At 35.7% G+C, this 27,233-nt stretch overlaps 1 protein-coding gene across 6 annotated transcripts in view; it reads right to left on the minus strand.

The window, feature by feature from the left end:
* Positions 1-611: 611 nt before the first annotated feature.
* Positions 612-27,233, minus strand: part of WASF1 (WASP family member 1) — a 61,849-nt gene continuing 35,227 nt past the window's right edge. For 3 of the 6 annotated variants that reach the window (XM_047733313.1, XM_047733314.1, XM_047733315.1), the window contains 8 exons: positions 18,005-18,165; positions 11,907-12,041; positions 9,437-9,590; positions 8,230-8,347; positions 6,357-6,529; positions 4,090-4,269; positions 2,377-3,005; positions 612-1,476 (listed from right to left, as the gene is read on the minus strand). In XM_047733313.1, coding sequence (XP_047589269.1) covers positions 1,319-1,476; positions 2,377-3,005; positions 4,090-4,269; positions 6,357-6,529; positions 8,230-8,347; positions 9,437-9,590; positions 11,907-12,041; positions 18,005-18,137 — 1,680 coding nt within the window. In that variant the 5' untranslated portion in view covers positions 18,138-18,165 and the 3' untranslated portion in view covers positions 612-1,318. Of the gene's footprint in view, positions 1,477-2,376; positions 3,006-4,089; positions 4,270-6,356; positions 6,530-8,229; positions 8,348-9,436; positions 9,591-11,906; positions 12,042-13,131; positions 13,189-13,397; positions 13,448-18,000; positions 18,166-27,233 lie in introns of those variants that run through there. The other 3 variants (XM_047733318.1, XM_047733316.1, XM_047733317.1) reach the window with 3 other exon arrangements.

The following is a 27,233-nucleotide window of genomic DNA, read 5'->3' on the forward strand; positions in this document are numbered from 1 at the left end:
CGGGTGAGCTTGTACTTGGCTGGTGTAAGATGGTCTCACTTGGCACAGCCCTCTGTATGAGGTTTCTGATCTTCTAGCAGGGTACCTTGAGCTTAACCTGAGACAATGCTATTGGCCAGAACAGGTCTCAGCAACAAGGTGGGTGGGAAAAGAACCCATCTCTTGATGGGAGGAGCTGGAGATTGTACTGTAAAAGGATGAGGACTGCAGATACTTTTACAGTCCAACTAGAGAACTTCACATTAAACAATCTAATATTAATACTGCTTTCCCTCCAGCCTTAAATCTGGATTGGGTAAACATTAACAACACTATCACTGCAAAATATAATTTCAAGAATGCTGTTAGGGTGTCAAGTCATAGTGTGTTGAAATTAGACAGCAAATTGAGATTTTAATCTAAGAGCCTAAGGAGTTGAAAAATACTGATTTTGAAAAATGATATAAAAGCTACCTTACATACTAGACAACATGAATCTGTGTAATTAAGAAGAAATTATATAGTTTAAGTGATTTTAAAGTTTTTTGCTTACTATGTATGTATTAAAATCCTACTTTATATATATTTGATAAATTATCAGACATAGTTTTATTCAAAGAGCAACACCCATGAACCTTTAAAATGAACCATTTATTAAATCAGACTGTTATTCTTAACAGTTAATGTAAGTTACATGTATGTTTATGTCAGAGTATTTCACATGGAAATTTTTTAAACTCTTATAGGCAAGCAAAATCGTACCACACAATATATAAGTGGGAAGGGGGTACTGCTAAACATTCAAATAAGGCAAGTATTTAAAAACAGTAAAACAATAATTAAAAAAAATTCAAGCATTCCTTTAAGAGAATTCAATACTACTAGCTAAACATACTTTCTGAGTGTATTCATATAATCAAGGCAGTGTTTCTTCTTTTAAAACATCAGGAATGGAGTAAGGCTCATTGATAGATACAGCTGCCCTCAAGATTTCAATCTCAGTTGCTTTCTTTAAATTAAAATTCACAAAGTGCACAATTAAGATATATCAAAAAACTGAATCTGCTACTCTAACAACAGCTGTCCATGCTTAATACTTAGTGGTTTATTTGACCAAATTATCTTTTCAGGGAAAAATAAAAAAAGATAAGCCACTGTAAAACATTTAGTTTGAAATGTATGCTAATATTTTTCTTAGAAATCAAAAATTATGGAGGAAAAGGGTTATTTATCATAAGGAAAAGAAAGCAAAACACTGGAATGACCAAACATTTTCAAAGAACAAGCACCACAAAGGACATTTGCATTCAGTTTTGTAATATTTATCAATGAATTTTTCTTACTCCAACCAATCTACTTCATCAAATTCTGAATCATCTTCTGAATCACTATATTCCACAGCAATACGGCGAGACAGGATGGTGGCAACGTCATTTTCAATGCGTTCATGTTTAGCTTCCTGTTCACGCTGCTCTTCTACTTTGCGTAGCTGAATACCTGGTACAGAAAAACCAAAGCATTCATTGTAAACCAAAATACTATATACTACATATTATTAATCTTTCTGGAATAAAATCAAGTACATGTGAGAAATACTAACTGGAAAATGGAAAGCAAGATCTATTAAAAAGAATTTGAAGGGATCATATTTAGAATCATATTAATTTGGTCAATTAATTCTTTCATTATCTGTAAAACTAACTGGTCAAACTCAGCAGCTATCCCGGTGAATTATCTACAAGCTAGCTTATTTAGCCATGATGGTCTACTGTGCCTCCCTACTCAGCACCTCCCCCAAAAAGTCAACCGGTGGTCAAATAAATGTTGTTGAGTGTATCTTCTGGGCTTTATTCTCTCCAGTGCTTGAGGGAAAGGCAGTATTATTCATTCTCTGCTGCTGGGGCCTGGCTTATAGTAGGTGCCTAGGAAATGCAGGCTGAATATATAAATGAGTATGAGATGCTTTTCCTTTGTTACTAAGGGAGGAACTTTAATCCTATAAAGGCATCTGATAGAGCAAGTATCACTGATACACCAAATGGACAGCCTTAACACTGAAGAAAACACGGTTTTTAAAGGAGTTAATATACACATTAAACATAATATAAAGGGTTTTAACTAAATTTTCTCTAACTTGTAAGTCTGACTCTTTCAATTTCTCATTATTTAATGAACATTTTAAGAATCCCTACTAAAGTATGAAAATAAAATAATTAAATGTGATTTATTTTCTGGAAAATGATTTAAAATACACGTTGAACACAGCTTTCCTTTCTAAGAACCATGTGTGCAAAGATACTTAAAATCTTTTAAGTGAGGAAAACATTATTCTGTCAAATATTTAGGAAGATTCTAATGATACCATAGCAATGCTTTTAAAAGCCACAAGGAAATTACCTTTTCGTATTGCTTCCAGAAGTACACTCCTGGCGTCACTGATAACAGGTAGAGTTGATGGATGACGCTTTGGCTCAGAAGCAGGTATAACTTGTGATGGAGGAGATGGAGGCATTAATGGAACATGGGGACCTGGGGCAGTAGATGGAGCTGGATGTAGCCCAGAGGGAGGATGAGTAAGAGCTGCGACTGTGACAGGTGATGATGGTCGAATGCCAGGTGGAGGCAGAGGAGGCGGTGGTGGGGGTGGAGGCAGCCCCTGGACTTCACCTTGCGGGAGTGGATGAACTGGTACAGTCTCGCATACTGGGGCAGCTCTAGCTACTGGAGGAGAGGGCTGTACTAGAGGAGGTGCGATCGGAGGAGGAGCTGGGTGGAGAACTCCAGGGGCAATCTGGAGAGGAGCTGGAGGTGGAGGTACTGCTGGAGCTTGCAAAGCAGTGGCAGGAGGTGGAGGTGGGGGAGGTACTGGCGGGGGAGGAGTTGAAGTCATTGAAGCTCTTAATGAAGAGGTTGACAAGGCAGATGGAAGAGGTGGTGGAGGAGGTGGGGGGGTGGGGCTCACAAACACAGGTGTCCTGCCTGTAGCTGGTGACTGAGGGCGATTTTCTATCAAACCTGTAGCAGAACTGAAATGATAAAGAAATCCTAGCAAGTTATTAAAAGAGAAAGAACTAACCACAGGAAAGATATGACTACCAGTAATTATATCAGGGCAGATGCATTAACATGTTCCTAAAGAAATTAAAAATTCTTCAGTATTTAGGATGAAGGGAAAACACCAACAAGAAAATTAAGAGGTGGTGCTTTCGTTTGTAATATTCTAAATGGTCTCATCCTCCCATGCACCTGTCATATGCACTCAAGCATTTTATGCTTACTTTGATAAATAAAATATTCAATTTTATGCTGTGATAGGAGTCTTTATAATGACTCAACATTTATCATATGACAATATTTGCAGCAATACTTGTGGCCATTACAATGCTGCATTGATACTGAAGCTATTAAGACTCATCATATGTCATTTCAGTTAAATCAATAACAACTAATTATAAGCCACAGAAGGAAATTTATGGCTCTCTTCCTTCCTGAGGATGGAACATCAAATAACTCAGTGATAGAAGGCTGTTTTTTTTTAACTGAAAATTATAAAGCGGGTCTCTATTTACCTATTAAAAATTTTATTAGCTGGATAACAATGGATAAAATTAAACTTCAAAATCACTTTACTGAAAGATTATTGCCTCTTTTCTCTCAAATTCTCAGAGTGTTCCCCATAATACCAAATTAACACTTAGAATCACATTCTTCGGTTCCCATTTCTTAGTCCCTTACCACATTCCAAAAATTTTTCATTTTTATTAATATACTGCACATTATGGGCTTGATAATAAAGCTATAATAAAATGAAACACACTTTAACCTTTAAAGTAAATTCTCATTCACTAAATTTTCCCTGAGAGAACACGTCAGCTTTTATCAGAGGCTGGCAAATGACGTTCCACAGTCAAATCTGAACTGCTGTTTTTACAAGTAAGGTTTCATTGAAACACAAACAGGCATTTATTTATGTATAGTCACCAATGGCAGAGCTGAGTAGCTGTGACAGAGAACGAATGCCCACAAAGCCTAAAAAATTGACTAACTGATCCTTCAAGAAAAAGGTTACCAGCCCCTGAGAACAAGTATCACTTGCCCATCCCAGCATACCTGATACAGGTGGGTATGGGTTTGGCATCCCCTGCTCCATGCATTGGTGGAGGTGGAGGAGGTTCGTGTGGTCTGACTAAGACCCTTTCCTCAGCTCTAGTCAGAAGCTCACTCATCTGACTAAATGGCAAGGCAGAAAGTGAGTAAGATCCATCCATATGGTCCACATATGTCTGAGGTCTAAAAAAAAAAAAAAAATACAGTATCAGTGTGTTTTTCTTGAATTACAGGTGCAGTACAGTGTGCTACAGGAGATATTTAACATGTATCTTTTGATTGTTAATATTTTAACCACTACTAAGAAACTTCAGAAATTTATTACTACTTTTAAAACAAAGAATGCTGCTCACAATGTAACCTTTCCTTGCAGTTATTTTACTATATTATAATATAATACTAATTCAATTCACAAGGATAGAAAGTATTACATATAGAATCTTATAAGCAAGAAAGTAATTAACTTTCGGCAAATTGTGTTCAAAGCTATCTACCTCTACTTCATTTTTTTCCTTCAAAATATGATGTCAATGACAAAAAGCCAGAATATGAAAACTGGAATTTTCTACCATCAGGATATCTTGTTGCTCTCTTAAACTTAAATGACTTCTAAATGTCTGTATTAGTGAGAAAGGCCTCCATGATACCACAGAGATGGCAAACTACATTGTTTTGTCTTTTTGGTGTTTTCAAAGGTGGCAGGGTACTCAGAAAATAACTGAGTAACAAAGCAACACATGACTTAAGATCAGATTTAAGCAGAACTTTAGATTTATAAATATTTATTGATTGTAGTGCATGCTGGGGATGAATGTACACAAAGTGAGTTAGAAAATACAACTATGAACACAGTTTTGAACTGAGCATGCCCACTTACATGAGGGTTTTTTTTTTTTTAACAGTACAGCACTGTTGATGTATTTTATGATTTTCCTCTTTTTTTTTTTTTTTAAGATTTTATTTATTTATTTGACAGAGAAAGACACAGCGAGAGAGGGAACACAAGCAGGGGGAGTGGGAGAGGGAGAAGGAGTCTTCCTGCAGAGCAGAGAGCCCAACGTGGGGCTTGATCCCAGGTCCCTGGGATCACGACCCGAGCTGAAGGCAGACGCTTAAGAACTGGGCCACCCAGGCACCTCTCTTTATCATTTTCTTAACATTTTTTTCTGTGGCTTACTGTATTATAAAAGTATAGTATATAATACACATAACATACAAAATACGTGTTAAATGACTATTTATGTTCTCAGTAAGGCTCCCGGTCAACAGGAGGCTATCAGTACTGAAGCTTTTGGGGGAGTCAAAAGTCACATGTGGATTTCTGACTGCACAAGGAATTGGTGTCCCTAACTCCCTCGTTGTTCAAGGATTAACTGTACTGAACTTACACTACTGGGTAAGTAAGGTAATACCATATTACTTAACAGTAGAAGAAAAAATGTTTATCTATAGATTGCTTTTTCAAATAAATCTCAATTCTTCAGGCCTTTTTCTTTCAATGCGTATATTAATAGTATCTTACATGTACGTTACTTCTAAACTTGGCAAAGATATTAGCCTAATAATTTACATGTATTATTCCAAAGAAAACTTGAAACTCTTTTCCATTCAAAAATAACTACAATATATATATAATAATGACTATACTCATTCAACTAAAGTTAACAAATTCCTTTACAGAGATATGCTAGTATAATGTTTAGTTAGGATAGCATGTTACTAGATGAGGCCATGGTGACTGAGAAAGGAAGAAGACCTATTCTATAGTTCCGCAAAAGGGGATGAGTAATTCTGTTTAAAAGTCCTGATGTGACTGAGGTGGGAGATGTGGGATAGAAAGGGAGTCAGGAGAAAGAAAAGGAACAAAATATTACCCTTTCTCAGCTCCTATTTTATATGTAGTGAAACAGTAATATTTCAAAAAAATTCCAGACCCCATTCCTCTATTATGAAATTCTAGCAGACTCTGCCTGAAATATTGAGAGAGAGCACTGAGACTTCATATGAAAGCTTAAACAACCCTAAAGATCATCTATTCCAACCACCTCTTTCTATAGATGATAAAACTAAAATCCAGGTATGAAAATGACCTGCCCAAGATCAGACTTTAGTAGGCTCACAAAAGTCAGGGTTTCAAAATTATTTCTATAGCTGAAGCAGGGCCTGCTGGTTCAACAATTCAGGACCTAAGACTTAGAGGCATAGATATCAGAAACAAAGCCAGTATTTTATCATTAATTTTGTTAAAAAACAAACAAAAGAAAAGACACCTTGTTTCAAAATGAGAGGCTGGGCCATTAGCAACTTCAATATGCTTATGTAAGAGATTAGCATCATCTTCAGCCAGCTCTGGACCTTGGGCCAGTTTCTGCCATTCTCTCCGCCTGTCATGAGGTGCTCTTGGCACTTTTTCTGGTTCATGAGGACGATCTAGATTTTTCTGCTATAACAGATGTATTGAAACAAAGCCAAATGCTGAAGTACTAAGTTTTTAAAAAGATGTTATTAACAATCAAAATAAAATTCTAACATTAATACTGAAAAAGACAATGCCATCATAATAAAGTTAAAGTAACACAGAGACAGTTCATTTGTACATTCAGAATTAAATCTTAGCTAGCTTGCTTGCAATCCCAGTTTCTGGTCACGTTTCTTTTACCTCTAATTTTAACTGATGCATCAGATAAAAACAGTATGCCTAAAAAGATGGGATCAGGAGGGAGACAAACCATAAGAGACTCTTTAATCTCACAAAACAAACTGAGGGTTGCTGGAGGGAGGGGGGTTATGGAGAGGATAGTTGGGTTATGGACATTGGAGAGGGTATGTGCTATGGTGAGTGCTGTGAAGCGTGTAAGCCTGACAATTCAGACCTGTACCCCTGAGGCAAATAATACATTATATGTTAATAAAGTAATTAATTAAAAAAGTAGTATGCCTAAATAATAAAATTTGAGGTCAGAAAGTCCTTTCAGATGAAAAAAGATTCACCAACTCTCCTCCCAAATCTACTAGTTTTTGCTATAATGAGTGAAATTTCTACCAATAATGGCACTAACTCTAACCAAAACCTTAAAATTTATTAAGGTTATATAATCTGGAAAGTGACCAATTAGCTAGCCAATACAATTATTCAATTAACCCATAACAACGTGTCACTCAACAGAAACAGGGTATTCAAAAAATAAAACAGAATGATTCAAATTGTGGGAGAAAGCAGAGAGAGGTCAAAAGTTGGTGTAACAAAGTCAAATGCCCAAAGGGGCGAAGCAGATCACATACATGAATGAAGAAAATCAGGTGTAAGATGGGGATTGCAATGAAAAAACAGGCATGTCCATTCAAGACTTTCCACTCCAAGGATTTTAAAACCACTGTGTTTGTCAAACAAAACACTGACTGCAGGCATAATCTGAGCTGCCAGTCACCAGTCTGTAAACTCTGGCTAGAACGCTGGGATACTGTCTAGTACAGAAAATAATAACACGAAGGTATTATGGAGAAAAGGGGAGAGGAGAGATAGTTACAGGAGAAACAGAGGGATGATAAGAAACAGATTTTGCCTCCTTCATAATTCTGCCTAAATCCCAATTTTGCCTCCTTCTTTATTTCCAGTTATTATCAATATATAATAAAGCAGATCCAAGAACATTTTGTTACAAAGTAGAAAAATAGCAACATAGCAGACAGATAATAGGAATTTAGTGAGAATATAATCTTTCCAAAACATTTATGATATGATCTTTGGTAAGAAAATATAGCTTAATCTACTTTGCCAACATCTGCACAATATTCCTTTGTCCCTTCTTACCAGAATGCCCTTCTCTTCCCTGGCCCACTTAATTCCTATTTGTTCTACAGTATTATAAGCTTTGTTGGAAGTGTTTACCAACCCTGTCCTCCGGCTAAAGCAGGTGCCATTTTGTGCTACCTGAACCCTTCATGCATACCTCTGGCATGGCACTTACACCACATTATAATACTGATTGTTCATCTGTTCCCCCATTAGATTGTGATCTTCCTGTGTGGTTATAAAGACTTCAGTATAAAACTGTCAACATACAAGCCTAGTCAAGTTCCCTGCATGCAACAAAACACAAATACACAAAAACTAACTTTAATTTTTTGAATCTCTTATAATACCTTCTGTTTCCTCTTTTCCTTCCTCTTATCCTCTGTATCTTGCAACATCTTTTCTTTCCATAGATCAAAGAAATATGAAGGGTTGGTATAAAACTTCAAACCTTCTTTACCATCATCTCTGAAATGTAAAAATATCAATTAAAACATATACCAGTAAGACTTAGAGAGGCAATCAGAATAATTTTACTAAAATGCTTTTCTCTTACATTAATGAAATACAGCATGCGTAAAAATACTGACAAAATAAATTAGAATGCTGCATCAATAAAATATTTCTCACGAATCAGACAAAAAAAACTAAGGAAAATGGAAAACCAGGTGTTTTTCAGAGTTGGTGTTACTAATCTGAAGAACAGCTGGACGATTTTCATCCCTAACTTGTGCTGAATACCAACTTTTCTAAAAGTCCTTTGGGAAATTCCAATAGTTACAAAAGGTTCTGCCAAAGATAAAAGCCTGAAAAGACAATAATATCATTAGAATAGAGAAATTACACAGGTTTCTGCCAATTACTCTAATTTGCTTATTATCTCACCAAACCCCAAAAATATCCTTTAAAACTTATTCTAGTAGCAACAGTTATTTTTAGCCAATGACTTGCATACTGACAAAACAGTTTCAGATAAATATCTGAATACCATTTTATTCAGGAATGTGTTGTGTATATTACCAATTGAACAAATTATGTGAAAGTACCCCCTAAGAAAGCCTGAGGAATTCCAGATTTTATTTTAAATGGTACAAAACATCTTTAAAAGATACTACACATGCATTTTGAAAAACTTAATGCATATAGATCAAGAGTAGGCATAAGCAAACAAAAATGATATTTCTATATTTTGTTAGTGTGGTGGAATTTTGAGTTCTTCATTTTTTATTTTTCACCTGACCAGCTATTACATTAAGAAGACAGTAACTCTTTGCCCCTTTATATTAATAAGTTTGCCATTGGCTTTGATTAATAATACTTTTCAAACAACTTCCTTGAGTAAGTTTTGTCTTTTGTATGCCAGAACCTTGGGAACCCACCTAGTGTATAAAGCAAAAGTTTTCTAAAGGTGGTAGATGAGGAGGGTTCTATGTGTTGGTGAAATGCTCAGTGACATAAAAAATGTTCGGGGATTCAGCGTTTAAGGGTAAAGTGCTACTGATCTGGATTGAAAGTCTGCGATAAATCGCCAGCCTTCACATTTATTACCCCACTGACCTGTAAGGAGTGAGTATATTGAGAGGTGGAGGCTGTTCGCAAACATCATACGTCTCCTGTAACGGAATAGGCAAAGTCTTGCGGTCAAAGAGCTGCTGATCTTGAATTGTGGAACTTCGGAAAGCTTTCCTCATTGTTATATCTTGCAAAGATACTAAAACAAAAATAAAAAATCTATTTTATTTCTTTTTCTAAGCGGATTTAACATAGTACACAAATTCACATACCGTATTTAAGAGTTAGCACAGCTCAGGAAGTTGTGACTGTAGAGGCCTGTGAATCAGGAAGCACATTTTAAATGCTCTACCATTATATCACAGTGTTGTTCCAACCAGGTAAGTTTGAAGGCACCTGTGATTTCTAAGGCTCAAAAGGCATCATCTACATTTCCCATCAAACATCTTTTTCCTGCTTGCCATCCCCAGCCCCCACTAACCCACATTTTTCTTCTTCCTTTTTTTAAATAATCTTTTTTCCCATTTCCCCTTCTTACTTTTATTTAGCTTACACCAACAACAGTGAAAGAATTACTTAGTCCTCAGTGGCATTCTTGGCTAAACATACTTTTGACGTCTATGCTATCTAGACTATAAATATTATACATACGCTTTAAACTTAAAACAAAGTTTACCATAAAGAAAATATTTTCAAGTGCCAGGCAATCTATATCATCATCTATTTCACTTATTACTTATCTTATACTCTAAGGATCTCTATATAGCTATAAGCTCTTGAAGACTGACCCTATCTCCTACATCAGTATCTCCAGTAACTAGCAGAGCTCCATCACATACATGATAATCTAAAATAACTTCATTTACTCATTTTCTTTTGGACTATGCAGCATGTTAAAATAAGAAATGTACCAAATTTGTACATTCTTAATTCTTAGAATGATTTTCTGATGTTAAGAAAGTAGGTGATTTCTTAAATATTTAATATGGGTTTAAGTATGTAGGTAAATACCATAGCAAGGCCAGTACTACACAATTCTTAATTCTTCCCCCTAAAACAGTATCTTTATCATCCTCACAAGTAAAATTCACTCAGCGTGAGCGTCTGGATCTATGGACTGGCTGCAGCAATGTGGCTCTGGATGGCTACACCACGACTGTCTTTCCAGCAACTCCACTGATGCATGATTTGTAACACACTCAAAAACACCAAAATAAAATTCAGAGAAGGAAAAATTTTTTTTCTCACTATCGCTAAAAAGAGTGATACAAGAGGTATTTAATGAGAACAGACTATATGTGCTTGATGTTCTCACTAATGATTATTTCACTTAATTTTTGCAAACAATTCAATGAGAAAGAAATTATTACTCCATTTTAAACATAAGAAAACCAAGGCTAGGAAACATGATAAAACTGGCCTAAGGCAAAATGGTTAATAAGCAATGGAACCAAAAGAGAAAAGCCCGATCTGTCTGCCTCCGAGGCTGATCCTTTTAGCCCTAACACCACACACTGTTCTCTGGCTCCTGTCAGATAAGGCCCCTTTTCTACAATCAAAATAGATCAATTCTTGCCACTACCCCAACCCACTTATTTACTCTAAGTATATAACCAGGATGGAAACTAGTGTTTAACCTCCCAAACCTTTCTTAGTAAAGGATGTAAGGAATGTATAAAGTAATAAGCAGTTAAAAAAAAAAAAAGATTTATTTATTTGAGAGAGAGCAAGCAGGGGGAAGGGCAAAGGGAGGAAGAGAGAGAAACTCTAAGCAGACTCTGCGCGAAGCATGGAGCTCAACACTAGACTCGATCACAGGACCCTGAGACAATGACCTGAGCTGAAACCAAGAGTCAGATGCTTAACCAACTGTGCCACCCAGGTGCCCCATTAATAAGCACTTTTACATCTTCAACTGCTCTCATTTACCATTTGTCTTATTAACATGCCACCGTGCTAAAAGCCCTTCCAGCTGCCAACATGACATCTGATATTTAAACAGTTTTATGTAACACAGTAAGTCAACACAGTATTTGTAAATGTAATTATATAGGTCTTTGTTTAAAAGATCATTTTTTACACAGTTTCTAAATTATATTCCTAGTTCTCACCATTACTTAAATTATTTAATAGTAATTTAGAAAACAAAAATACTGGTATTACACTCTAACTTTGTATCATATTCATAATGTTATTTCATGTGAACTCTGAGTTTAAAAATCTAGATTATAGATTTTAGATTATAGATTATATAGATTATAGATCTAGTTATATAAGTAACTTTGAAAATGTCTTCTTTCCAACATCCCCAAAATGGTAACAAATTAAGCAGTTCAGCTTTTAGATTCTGAATCCTTCTCTAACGTACCCCATAATTTATTGCAACATATACATCAAAGGCCATGGGTAAAAAAGACTTGTAATAAACTCGTGTTTAATACTGTTCTTAAATTAAATGCTCATCTCACCAAACCTAGGATACATGTGAAAGAAAATATAATATGAATAAACTTACATTCTTCCTCTTTAGGGTCAAGCTGTGTAACACTAACAGATAAACGGTCCACACGTTCTTGTAATGAGTTAACTCTGAAGGAAAAACTATGTGCTTCATTGAACAATTCTCCAAATATATCTTCAGCATATTTACCTAGGCAAAAATGAAACATATGCCATAAAATTTAATGTGATCAGAGATAAATACCAAACAATTTGACATTTTAAAAGTCCTGTCCTGAAATTTGGCATTTATTTGGAACTAGTTTATACTTTAAACCCTTAAGTGACCAACTGAGACAGAGTGGGAACACAACATAAACCCTGGGATATCTGATTTTAAATAGATATCTGCCACTTCGTAGGTGTCTTGTGCCTAAAATGGAAATACTCAATCTGCTTTATCCATACCTGCCCTGTTGTTGAGGTTAGAGAACATTATGATGTTAAAGTATATACAAATAATACCTCTTTTGAATCAGCATTCATAAACTCTATACTAGAACTGATTTTCAGGCCAAGTGGCAGAATCTAAAAGTCTTCATAAACCCAAATGAAGACCAGTCTCAGACAGACCCAAAACATAGATTCTGAAAATTTTTGAGATAAAATATCTTCTTGTTCTATTTTCTCAAAAAAGCATCATAAATCTGGGGCGCCTGGGTGGCTCAGCGGGTTAAGCCGCTGCCTTTGGCTCGGGTCATGATCTCAGGGTCCTGGGATCGAGCCCCGCATCGGGCTCTCTGCTCGGCGGAGAGCCTGCTTCCTCCTCTCTCTCTGCCTGCCTCTCTGCCTGCTTGTGATCTCTCTCTGTCAAATAAATAAATAAATAAATAAAAATCTTAAAAAAAAAAAAAAAGCATCATAAATCTAAAATCACTGTATTTTCTCTAGTCATATACATTTCTCTTACTGAAAAGAATAAGCAAAAATAATCCATTATAAAAGGAGAAAAAAAAGAGAAATTTCTATAAATAAGCCAGGGAGAAGTTTAGGCAACCTATCATGATATAAAGGTGAGTCATTATTATGTGCACCTTTGAATAAAAAAAAATTGGTAGTCTTCCTAAATCAAGACATTTTAGACCCAAGGATACTGTGTAGGTTAAATCTAGTTCAACAGTAAGTTCTATTGAGACAGTTCCTGAGACAGAGGTAATAAATATTTATTAAATGAATTCATTAATCTCACTAGTTTATATTTGAGTAATATTGCACTTTTCCAAGGTATGCCAATACATTACCTGTTAAATCAACAAGCATTTAATGAGGGCTCACCCTGTGCCAGGCAGATGTATGACCTTCATTTTTTTTTTTTAAAGGTTTTATTTATTTATTTGACAGAGATCACAATAGGCAGAGAAGCAGGCAGAGAGAGATAGGAGGAAGCAGACTCTCTGCTGAGCAGAGAGCCCGATGCGGGGCTCAATCCCAGGACCCTGGGATCATGACCTGAGCCGAAGGCAGAGGCTTTAACCCACTGAGCTACCCAGGCGCCCTGATGTATGACCTTCTGAAGGCACCAAAAAGTAAAACACAAAATTCCTGTCCTAGAAGATTCTATAATGTTTAAGAAAAAAAATCGAAACTTTTAAGTCTCGATAATAAACTAAGAACTTTAATGTCTACAAAAATATAATAAAAAAGAATTGTTTTGTATATATTCATTTACTCACATATATCTTTAAACCAAATTGACTGAAAGGGTCTTATATGCACCAGACATTGTACCAGACCCTGGGTATATAAAAATGATTGAACAAGGTCTCTGCCATCGATGAGTTTTGAACAGAGGGAGAAAGAGACATCTAAAGAAATATGAAAAGCAATTTAATAAATAAGTCCAAATCTTTATTCCATTTACTTTGAGGCCCTGGTATCAACTTCCTCACCTGTAAAATAGGGATAAAAATATCTGCTTCAAAAAGAATTTGTAAGAAAAGGAGACAGTGAGCAAAGAACCTCGCAGAATTCCACATACAGGTAGGAGGTAAGCAAGGGGCATCCCTTACTATAATATAAGGTAAAAGCCACAGAACACAGAGAAAAAAGTCCCTAACTTTTGGGTGTGGGGTGGTGTTGGAGACACTTCCAGAGACACAGCTCCTTCAGCAGATAAGGAAAGCACCCCAAGTCCCAAGGGTAAGAAAAGGCAGGTATAAAGTCATTCATTTATTCATCTAATGTTAGGGATACAAATGTTAGGAACACGGAGATAGAAGAGACAATTTCGTCCTTAAAAGAGCTTAGTTTAACACAGGGATCCTTAATTTATAAGCTGTAAACCAACGGAAAACTATACACAGGTTTTTAAATGTATTTGCATTTTTCTGGAGAGAGGACCCACAGTTTCTCAAGAAATTTTTTTAAAAGAGTCTATGTTCCCCCTCACTAGAGGTTTAACTACTAAAGTACTTCAGTGGATAAAATAAACATCCCATCTGTTCTCTTTTCATATCCCTTCTTACTTTCCAAATCTACCTCCTCTTTCTCTTTGAGGTAAAAGGAATAAAGTTTGTAATGTAAAACTGATTGGGCATGTATCTGAATTTGAATTATTAGAAATATTGTACTTATTACCCTTCAAAAACCTACTTGGTCTCCTTACTGTCTTACCATCTATGATGTTAAAAATCTAAATCAAAATCCTCTCAGCTAACATTCTATGTTTTCCAAAATCAGGGTCTGCCATATTTATCCAATACCATCTGTCCCTTTAATCCCCACTACGTATTTATTTTTGACTCTATTCATTTGGCTATTCTTCTTGCAAGATAAAAATGCCTTCCTTCCTATTTCCTCTCCATTTTTTAAATTCTTTTGTTTCTTAAAGGCCCAATTCAATTCACATTTTGTTCAGCAAGCCTCTTGTAATGACTTCACCTTGTTTTTCATCTTTTCTCAGTTCCTGTAATCTAAAACTCATGATTTTAATTATATACATGCTCACACTATTCAGAATGATCTCAGTATTAATCATACTTGACTCTTCAATTCAAATGGGGTATATACTCTTTTCAGACAAGAACCACATAGCTTTATCACACAGCAAAGTGTTCAGTGGTATTTGTCTATTGTCTATGTTTCTAATTAGTGTTATCAGGCCAATCTATTTATCTTCCCTCCTACCTTGCTATCTATCTGTCAAATTTAGGCTCTATCAGCTCATCTTGGTAGCATGAACGGACTGTATTCAACAGAAGGGTGGCCTTGGGAAGAGAGAATGGTAAAAGATCCCTCAGGTAATTAGAGGCTCAATGATCATTAAATAAGACAACAATAAAATGGGAAAGAATGTTGGTAGAACAGAATAAATTTATAGAAAGTGAATTCTATGTTTTCAGATTTTATCTATTAGAAAACAGAACTGTGTTCTACTAGGAAAAACATTTTTGTGAGGAAGAAGACAGGAGGATGTCCCTTGCAATTGACCTTTATTTTGGTGTTCTCTTAACACTTTTGGTGCTAATGATGGCACCAAAGTCAACATTTCAATTACCTAGAACCATTTTGGATAGCCAAGTTCACTAAGTAATTCAGAGATTATTTAATGCATTACTTATTTTAACTACTTTGGATAAAAACTGATGTAAAATCTATTTTAAGCTTCCCTGTCTTAAGTAGAAATACAAAATTAAACATAATTTAACCTTTTCTTGAGGACTCAGTAATGAGTTGATTATGAAATCAAAATGTTCTCAGTGAGAAAGCAGCCTTGAAATGCATAAGATTATCTGCTTTTACATGAAATGGCCCCTTTCCGGTTTTTTTTTTTTTTTTTAAAGTTATTCTTCTTGTGTTTCTTTCCAATTATTTAAAGATTTTATTTATTTATTTGACAGAGAGATCACAAGCAGACAGAGAGAGAGGAGGAAGCAGGCTCCCTGCTGAGCAGAGAGCCCGATGCGGGGCTCGATCCCAGGACTCTGAGACCATGACCTGAGCCGAAGGCAGCGGCTTAACCCACTGAGCCACCCAGGCGCCCCCCCCTTTCCGGTTTTTATGTTGCTTTTTCCCTATGTCACTTCTTCCTTTGCTGTAAACTACTATTTTTGACTGGCTTAGGTAATACCTGCTTCTATTTTTATCTCCTCAACGCCTCCCTCTTTTAATGTTCTGAAGCATAAATGTTTGGAAATCAGATCATCAAACCTGTATGAAATATCAAAGTAAAAGTAAAGAGACTCTGAGAGAAGGATCAGTTGGGTATTTTATGTACATAGTTTTTAGTGCATGGGCTTGTTTATTTTGGCTAGCGAGGGGCTTTTTAGGTTTGATTCCGGATTCCCAACTATGTCAGTGGGAAAGCTGTCAGAGAGTTTAATTCCAGGGCAGTAAATTATTGTTACACCTTGCTACAGTATTAATGGGGTTTCTTTTGTTTTTGAATCTCTACAAACCGCTTAGAAAATGTCTACAATAGTCTCGGATTCCAAATCTGAAGCACCAGCTATATTTTACAAGGTATTTCTTTTTCAGAGTTTGGCTACAACATGACCATATCCCTGCTGTTAGATGTCACTTACATGCATTATACCAGACTTGAACATTCCTTAAGTTTCCATCATTAGGTCATATAAAATATGGGTTGGTAGAGCAAATTAACACTCTTAATCATTATATTAGCTCTAAATTGACATTGGGAATATACCTAAAACAACATGCCTGTATTAGACCCAAAATTCACTTTAAAAAATATTTTAACTAAGATTTATTGTCATTTCTATGCTATTAATATGTATTTTAATTTAACCTATATACTCATGTATATGTAGTAATACAAATTTTTTATGAAGTTATGTTAGATTCAATTAGTGCTATGTCACCAAAAAGGTCAGCAAATATCTGTAAAAATATGGTTAATCATGTATTAGTATGATACTTAGGACTCTTCTTTTGATTTGTCTCAAAAGTACATTCCATATTGCCTTCCCCAAGGAAAAAAACAGGTAAATAATATAGTATGTTAGTGACTCACTGCCAATAACTAACTTGAAAAAATACCCACTGAAAGAGGCAAGGAATATACTTAAATTCAAATAAATATCCTTTTATTTTTAAAACTATTTCACAGGCAATGTAGAAATTTAGTGCTCTCACCAAGAGCATTCAAAAGTAATTTTTATGTTGCTCTAGCTATGTATGTGTATGTCCAAATGTTCTCACTTGAAACACATTAACAACCTCTCTTTATCTTGTGCTAGGTACTCAAAAGAAAGAACAAAAGTTAAAAGGAAAAGAAAAGAGTCAATCTTGCCTGTAAGGACAATACATGTGGGGCTAAGATACATCTAGGACCACTTAGAGAATATACTTAAGGCCAAGAAGATCTTGTTTTTTCTTTAAAATGAAATATAAATGTCTCATTAAAAATCTAAGCAATCACTTCAAAAGACAGATTGGATTTACTTTTTTAAATTTTCTAGATTTTAAATTTTGAATAATTTACTTAATTCCTTAACTCAGCAATTCTCTTCTGCAGTCTTATCATGGGAACACACTGCCTGTCTCCTCCAATACCTGTCCCTCCCATTTGCCTTTACTATCGGGCCAACGTGCCTGCCTTTCATCTGTGAGAGGCCAAGCTCACTTGCTATCTTCACAGTGTTCTGCACGTCACACCACTAATGTCCTTTAGACAACTCACCCGACGAACCTGATTCTCTTAGTGACTACCTCACACCTCTTAATTTTAGATATTTGATAATATAAAAATATTTCCTTAGGCTAATAAAATGTATGTAATCAAAGAAATACTAGTGAATAGTTGAAGCCTCTAAAAAAGTAACAATAATAATAAGCAAGCAAAAGTACAACCCTGGCATTATCTTTCATAGAACAAATCATATTTTAAATATAATTTCAGTAATTCTTGTCCATCATGTGATCCTGTTCCTAAAACTGTCCTTATTTCTCTTTACCAGAGGAAACACGCAGAAAAAAAATGATTCTAAAACTCATTAACTTAAAATGGGTACATTTTTCAAGACAACATTGTATTTTTCTCACGAAACATCCCCCCAAATTAATCATAAGAACATCTTCTTAGTACTTATACTCTTTAGTGTAACATTGTGGTTTGCAAGAAATGTATTTCACTGATATAAAAATACTTACTTAGGCTACTTAGTTGTCTAATTATATTTGCCAAGGAAATATTGGTTACACATTCTAGTTCATTCTTAATGCCTCTAGGCAGTGCTGTGTGGCACAAGTGCCTAGGATCGATATTTCTTTTCACTAATGGCATCTTGAGATCAACGTCTGTGCCAGGTCACCTGTAGGAAATCAAACAATAAATTAACATTATTCAATTCAACCCAAAACAGACTAAGACCTCATCTTTCACATTTAATAATAAAATATTTGCTAGTAGGAAGACAATGAAAATGGAGTTACTGGCTAAATGAATCAAAACTTATTTATTAACCACCTTTTCACCTTCAATTATCAGAATTTTAACATTCTATAAAAAATGAAAAAAACAACTTTCAATGTCAGTTGCTTCATAATGAACTCATAAATCACTATCACTATTATTCTCCTAAAACCACAGTTTTTACTTACTACAACTAGGGGTTTTTTTGTTTTTTGTTTTTTTTTTAAAGATTTTATTTATTTATTTGACAGAAATCACAAGCAGGCAGAGAGGCAGGCAGAGAGAGAGAGGAGAGAGGAGGAAGCAGGCTCCCTGGCGAGCAGAGAGCCCCCTGTAGGGCTCGATCCCAGGACCCTGGGATCATGACCCGAGCAGAAGGCAGAGGCTTTAACTCACTGAGCCACCCAGGTGCCCCTGGTTTTGTTTTTTGTTTATTGGTTTTTTTTGTTTTTTTTTTTTGAGAAATGGTGTGAAAGGTCCTCTCTAAGGAAGCACTTAAAGAGAATTAAAGAAGCTGGAAGAATAGGATCAAATTTACACTTTCACATAAAATCTATCAGGCTGAAGTTCAATGGCTCAGAGATCAAACAGTCCGACAGTCCTGTATCTCCAATCTTATCAACACCAACCATATCTTTAATTGATCAAATAGTTCAACTTTCTTCCAATTATAGGCAGCCCTTATTTCCCAGGTCTCACATCTGCACAAATTTAAGCTACCGTAGGTTTAGTTCAAGAATACCAGTTTCCAACAACATGGTTCCAATTTCACTTACCACACTATATTAACTACAACTGCACAAATATAAATATAGTTATATTTAGCACTTTAGTTACTTTAGTAACTAAAGTTACTTTAGTTAGCACTTTAGTCTACAAAGCACTATGTTAATAAGACATGTATATCATGATCAGTGACTGATCATTTCCTTCCAAAGTTGGTTGGTAACTGGTCATTCAATTCACCTGTCTAAAGACAGCAAAGCATGTAGCTCTGGGTTACCTTCTTGCCTCCTACACCCATCTGAAATTTTACAAAATGGGTAACTAAAAGAAGGAATTGGCCAACAAAGATAAAAGTACAGCAAAGAAATGAAAAAATGATAAAGCTGGAAGTGAAACTGAATTTAAATGTAAATGGAGTAATAGAAGAAACAGCTAATTGTGGGAATGTTCCCATTATGAGAGACTCTAGATCTGCAGTCAGAAGAATGTAGCAAAAGTAACTTATTGACATAAATAAGGAAAATGGCTGAGACAAAAAAGATGATGTCCCCTAGGAAGTGATACAAGCAAAAAACTTTGCATTAAAGAAACTCTTGGAAATATTTCCCAACATTAAAAATGCAAAAGTAAAATGTTGGGAGCTGATCCAAACGGACAATTTGCCAAGGCACAGAAAAGATGCTCACTCTGGCTAGATCTACTATTCTAATTCTCACAAGGAGATGGCAAAGTACTGTTCAAGCTACTCTTTATAAGTTTTTTACAAAGAAATAAAACACTTTAATTCTAATTGTTTTTTAATGTTTTATAGAACACTGTATTAAATTAATATAGTTTTACATTTTCATTTCCCTATATACATTTATAAGCGAGTTTTTAACATCTTGACAAAATGTTTTTAAAGATCATAGAACGATGGTAATATTTCCCACTGATTAAGATCCTTATATGCAGTTTTATTTTGTATGGTCACTTTTTTAGTCCCACACTACCATGCAAAATGAGGACTGCCTATACTCACCCACTGATAAATAATGGTTATGAAGAAAGTTGTTTCAAAATATTACCCTAATCCAAAAAAGGTTGGACAGCTTTTGTTGTGATTAGAATAGTGCCTTTAGGTAAAAATCAAAAGCATTTTGTTGAGAAAAACCCTCTTCCTCATCTCATTTTGTTGAGAAAAACTCTCTTCCTCATCTTTTACTTCAGTTTCAGTATTATATTTTTTTTCATATTTTTCTGTCTTACTCCTTGGTGATTTTAATGGTAACTTATTATCTAACTCATTATCTAACTCACTTATCTAACTCAACTATCAAAATCTTGGTGGCAAAAGTAAAATAAAGCCAAAGAACTTAATATCCTAAATCCTAAGAAAACTGCCTAATTTCTGTCTTAGAGAATTTATAACAGTATCTTTAATGTAGGATCTTTTGTCATACTGGGAAAGGGTGAAAAAAATCCTAAATGCTAGAAGGTTTGATTAGCAAGCAAAACTAAAATCAAATTCATTTCAGTATTTTTACTACAAATGAATGAATGACACTACACACAAAGGGCTAATATCCAGTATCTATAAAGAACTCCTCAAACTCAACACCCAAAAAAGAGATAGTCACATAGAAAAATGGGCAGAAGACATGAACAGACATTTCTTCAAAGATGACATACAAATGGCCAACAGACACATGAAAAGATGTTCATCATCATTAGCCATCAGGGAGATTCAAATCAAAACCACATTGAAATACCACCTTATACCAGTTAGAACAGCCAAAATTAACAAGACAGTAAACAACAAGTGTTGGAGAGGATGTGGAAAAAGGGGAACCCTTTCACACTGTTGGTGGGAATGCAAGTTGGTGCAGCCACTTTGGAAAACAGTGTGGAGGTTCCTTAATAAATTAAAAATAGGCTGGGGCGCCTGGGTGGCTCAGTGGGTTAAGCCGCTGCCTTCGGCTCAGGTCATGATCCCAGGTCCTGGGTTCAGGCCCCGCATCGGGCTTTCTGCTCAGCAGGGAGCCTGCTTCCTCCTCTCTCTCTGCCTGCCTCTCTGCCTACCTGTGATTTCTCTCTGTCAAATAAATAAATAAAATCTTTTAAAAAAAAAAAGAGAAATTAAAAATAGGGCGCCTGGGTGGCTCAATGGGTTAAAGCCTCTGCCTTCGGCTCAGGTCATGATCCCAGGGTCCTGGGATCGAGTCCCACATCGGGCTCTCTGCTCAGCATGGAGCCTGCTTCTTCATCTCTCTCTGCCTGCCTCTCTGCCTACTTATGATCTCTGTCTGTCAAATAAATAAATAAAATCTTTAAAAAAAAAAAGAAATTAAAAATAGAGCTTCCCTATGACCCTGCATTTGCACTACTGGGTCTTTACCCCAAAGATACAGATGTAGTGAAAAGAAGGGCTAACTGTACGCCAATGTTCATCATAGCAGCAATGGCCACAGTCACCACACTGTGGAAAGAGCCAAGTTGCCCTTCAACAGAGGAATGGGTAAAGAAGTTATGGTCCATATATACTATTGAGTATTATGCCTCCATCAGAAAGGATGAATACCCAACTTTTGTATCAACATGGACGGGACTGGAGGAGATTATGCTGAGTGAAATAAGTCAAGCAGAGAAAGTCAATTATCATATGGCTTCACTTGCTTGTGGAGCATAAGCAATAACACGGAGGGCACTGGGAGGGGAGGAGAAGTGAGTTGGGGGGAATCTGAGGGGGAGATGAACCATGAGAGACTGTGGACTCTGAGAAACAAACTGAGGGTTTTGGAGGGGTGGGGAGTTCAGTAAGCCTTGTGGTGGGTATTAAGGAGGGCACGTATTGCATAGAACACTGGGTGTGGTGCATAAACAATCTTGGAACACTGAAAAAATAAAATCAAGTTAAAAAAATAAAATACTGAAAACGATCTATTTCCTCTTTAAAAACAATAAAAAATACTGCACAGGATGAACCAATAACATATATTTTAACATCTTTTGATCCACCATTGACTAACTTGACTATTTAAGGGTAAAAATCTTTAATTTAATAATAAAAAAAAAAAGCTAAAGTATATTGTGCTAAGACATAAAATAACTAATTCTAAAAATTGTTAACCTATTTTCTTAGGTCATGACTAAATACAGCAAACAAAAATTTCCCAACTATTATATTACCCATGTGGTTATAAAAGTAATTGTTTGCTAAAAAATTCCTAGGCTTCTTCATCTATTTTCCTGAGTTCTTAGCAATTAAACTGTCAATTATTGAAGCAAACATCAAGAGATTGAGAGAATGCAAAATGAAGTCTACATCCCCTAAGGATTTTTAAATTATTTCTTAAGATAAAATAATTCAGCTATCATTTTAATAAATGTTTTTAATTCAAAAAACATTTCTTATGGGTTTAATTTTAAATCCTGATATGAATGGTAAAATTAAAAATAAAATTAGCTACAATATTGCTAAAGGCATCATGTTTATTTATTTTTTAAAAGATTCCATTCATCTATTTGAGAGAGAGAGAGAGAGAGTATGTGAGCAGGGAGAGGAGGAGAGGGAGCGGAAGAAGCAGACTCTGCACTGAGCAAAGAGCCCAACGCAAGGCTCAATCTTACAACCCAAAGATCATGACCTGAGCCAAAATCCAGACCACCCAGGAGCCCCTAAACCCAAAATAGATTTAAAATTAAATACAAAAATACAAAACTAATACAATTCAAAATAACATTATTTAATATGACAAAATCACTTTAACTCAATCATTGCTTGCCATATGAATCTTGTACTGACTGCTCCAAAAATCTGCTTTATTTTGTTCATCCCTATCCTGCTATGTAACAGCCTTTCCTTTATTTGAAGTACTGTGAAATTTTATTCATTTGTTGCCTAACTGACAATATTGGGCTTTATTATGTTCAAATACAACATTTAGGCGCAAGTGTTTCCCTGCAGTATCACCATTTAGACTGAAACATTTAAAGTAGTACTAGTTGGCACTGAAGTTATGATAAACACAATCATAAACAGAGATACTAAAATTACTTCCCAGGATTCATATAAAGTAGACAACTAAATAATTCAGAATATGCTAAGTCCTTTCAAAGTAAAGAATTTTTTTAAATTTTTTAATTTTTTAAAGATTTTTTTTTTTTAATTTGACAGACAGAGATAACAAGTAGGCAGAGAGTCAGGCAGAGAGAGAGAGGAGGAGGAAGTAGGCTCCCTGCTGAGCAGAGAGCCAGATGCGGGTCTCGATCCCAGGACCCTGGGATCATGACCTGAGGCAAAGGCAGAGGCTTTAACCCACTGGCCACCCAGGCACCCCTCAAAGTAAAGAAGTTTTATAACAAAACAAATGAATAAACAAACAAAAAGCAGAATCAGACATACAAATACAGAGAACTGAAGATTGCCTAAGGGAAGAGGGATGGGGGGTAAAATGAGTAAAGGACAGTGGGAGATACAAGCTTCTGGTTATGGAATGAATAAGTCATGGGAATAAAAGGTACAGCATAGAGAATACAGTCAATGATATTGTAATAGCATTGTATAGTGGCAGATAGTAACTCCATACGTGGTAAGGTTAGCATAATGTATACTGAATGCTGTACACCTGTATAATGATACTGAATGCTGACACCTGAAATTAATGTAGCACTGTCAACTATATTCAAAAAAGTTTAAATAAAGAATTCTTAAAATTTTAAAATTTACATAGAAAACTCATAAACATCCAAAAATAGGTCCAGGCTGAGAACCATTCTAGGCCAAGCCAAAGACATCACTTAAGAAGGTGCAATGAGGGGCGCCTGGGTGGCTCAGTGGGTTAAGCCGCTGCCTTCGGCTCAGGTCATGATCTCAGGGTCCTGGGATCGAGTCCCGCATCAGGCTCTCTGCTCAGCAGGGAGCCTGCTTCCTCCTCTCTCTCTGCCTGCCTCTCTGCCTGCTTGTGATCTCTCTCTGTCAAATAAATAAATAAATAAAAATCTTTAAAAAAAAAAAAAAAAAGAAGAAGAAGAAGGTGCAATGAGGGGCGCCTGGGTGGCTCAGTGGGTTAAGCTGCTGCCTTCGGCTCAGGTCATGATCTCAGGGTCCTGGGATCGAGTCCCGCATCAGGCTCTCTGCTCAGCGGGGAGCCTGCTTCCCTCTCTCTCTGCCTGCCTCTCCGTCTACTTGTGATCTCTCTCTGTCAAATAAATAAATAAAATCTTTAAAAAAAAAAAAAAAAAGGTGCAATGAGTTGTTCAAGAAGCCGGGTTAGGAACAGAATCTATTTGTGTACATGCATGTTTTATCAAACTCTACTGTTTCTTCATATTAAGATGTATTTATACAACTTGCACTTTAAAAAACCATTCTAACAATTCACTATTCATGGACTGAGTAAAATTTCACATAAGAGGAGAAACAAAATGATTCTTTCACAAACCAAAACAGATGAACACTGTTTTTTCCTATTTTTAAAGAGTAGGAAACACATCAGTCATGTATCATGGATGATAAAAGCCCACCAACAGACTCCTTCTGTACTTGATTTAACCCAAAATATGGAAAATTTTACCCCTTCCCCACTATCTTTCCTTCATGTTTTCTTTGTTTATCTCCACACACATAATTCCAAATACTGATTATCTCTTTCTGGATATCCCCATGAATAAAACCTTAAAATAACAAGCCCCAAACTAAAGTCATTATTTTTCCCCAGCAAAAACCTAGCTCTTTATTTCTTATATTAATTAACAGCCCCATCAAAGTATAGCCTAGTTAGATAGACTCTTCTTTGACTCCTTTCAATCTTAACAAATCTAATCTGTACAAGAACATCTATTCAATTCCCAGGAGATCATCTGTTGGTATCCAACTGTTGGTATTTTCCTCAAAATTTTTGAAAAACTTCCAAAATTTTTGTATAAATTTGTATATCCATATCCTCACAAACATGTGGGCTCTCTCTTTTTTTTTTTTTTTAAGATTTTATTTATTTATTTGACAGAGAGAGAGAGATCACAAGTAGGCAGAGAGGCAGGCAGAGAGAGAGGGGGAAGCAGGCTCCCCACCGAGCAGAGAGCCTGATGCGGGGCTCGATCCCAGGAACCTGAGATCATGACCTGAGCCGAAGGCAGAGGCTTTAACCCACTGAGCCACCCAGGTGCCCCACATGTGGGCTTTCTAATACCCATGTTACACTCTGTAAAATACGCCATAATTTATTTGACATTCTCCGAATTCTGGACATTTTGGTTACTTCTAAATTTTTATTATAATAAATAATACTTGATAAACTTACATTATATAAGTCTTTATACAAGTTCCTGGTTATTTTCTTGAAGTATGAAAAATTCAAGACTTTTAAATATTTATTTCCAAATTGCTTCCAATAAAATTATTCCATTTTCGGGGCACATGGGTGGCTCAGTCAGTTAAGCCACTGCCTTTGGCTCAGGTCATGATCCCAGGATCCTGGGATCGAGCCCCACATCGGGCTCCTTGCTGAACCAGGAGCCTGCTTCTCCACTGCCTGTGCTTGTTCTCTTCCTCTCTCTCTCCTCTCTCTGTCAAATAAATAAAAATCTTTAAAAAAATGATTCCATTTTCATTTTTACCACACATGAGACTATTTTAACACTTTTTCAACTCCATTATTTATTGTCTATGAGACCTCTTATATTTCAGTTTCTTTACCTTAAAGTAGGGAGAATAAGACCACCTAACTCAAGGGTATTTTATGGAAGTTAAAATGGTTGTTACATTAAGAGTTTTCAGAAAAGTCCTTGGCACTCCTGGACAACCAACAGGTTAAAAAAAGAAATCAAAAGGAAAATCAGAAAATATCTGGAGACAAAAATGAAAACACGACATATCAAACTTATGGGATGTAGCAAAAGCAGTTTTAAGAGGGAATCTGACAGTGGTAAATGCCTACATTAAGGAAAAAAGAAAGATTTCAAATAAATAACTTTAATTTATACTTCAAGGAATTAAAGAACATGCTAAGCCCAAAGTTAAGAGAAGGAAGAAAATAATAAAGCTTAGAGCAGAAATAAATGAAATAGGGAAAGACAACAGAAAAAAAAAAAAAACAACGAAATTTGAGTTGGTTTTTGAAAAGATAAAACTGAGAAAACTTTAGCTAGACTAACCAAGAAAAAAGAGAAGACTCAAATAAACAAAATCATAACTGAAAGAGAAGACATCACAATCGATACCAGAAATACAAATTTCATATTCAGCTACTAAGAACAATTATACACCAACAAATTAGATAACCTAGAAAAAATTGGTAAATGCCTAGAAATATACAATCTATGACATTATTAGGAAGAAACAGAAAATACAAACAAACCAGTAAGGAGATCAAATCAGTAATCGAAAACCTCCCAAAAAAGAAAAGCCCAGGATCAGATGGTTTCACTGGTGATTTCTACCAAACATTGATTTTTAAAAACTTTTAAAAAAGATTTTATTTATGTATTTGAGAGAGAGAGAGAGAGAGAACATGAGCGGGGAGAGGATCAGAGAGAGAAGCAGACTCCCCACGAGCAGGGAGCCTGACGCAGGACTTGGTCCCAGGGCTCTGGGATTATGACCTGAGCGGAAGGCAGTCAGTCAGTCAACCAAATAAGCCACATAGGTGCTCCTCTACCAAACATTTAAAGAAGAATTAAAGCCAATCCTTCTTAAACTCTTCCTAAATATTGAAGAGTCAATAATACTCCCAAACTGTTATGAAGCCAGCATTAACCTTATCAAAGCCAGATAGACTCCAAGAAAACTATAGGCTGGGGTGCCTGGGTGGCTTAGTTAATTGTCTGCCTTTGGCTCAGGTCATGATCCCAGAGTCCTGGGATTGAGTCCAGCACCGGGGCTCCCTACTCAGTGGGGATTCTGCTTCTTCCTCCCCCCTTCATGCTCTCTCTCTCAAATAAATAAAATCTTAAAAAAAAAACCTAATAAATTCAATAAAGTTGCAGAATCAAATTTATACACCAAAAATCAGTTGTATTTCTATACAGAAACAACAAACCATCTGAGAAAGAAATAAAGGAAACAACCCTATATATAATAGCATCAAAAACAGTAAAATTCTTAGGAATAAATTTAACCAAGGAGGTGAAAGAGCTGTATGATGAAAATCATAAGACACTGATGAGAGAAACTAAAGACACAAATAAATGGGAAACTACAGATTCAATGCAATCCCCATCAAAATTCTAATGGCATTTTTCACAAGAATAGAAAAAGCAACC

The sequence above is a fragment of the Lutra lutra genome, chromosome 6 (assembly GCF_902655055.1).
Source record: "Lutra lutra chromosome 6, mLutLut1.2, whole genome shotgun sequence".
In the NCBI taxonomy this organism is placed as follows: domain Eukaryota; kingdom Metazoa; phylum Chordata; class Mammalia; order Carnivora; family Mustelidae; genus Lutra; species Lutra lutra.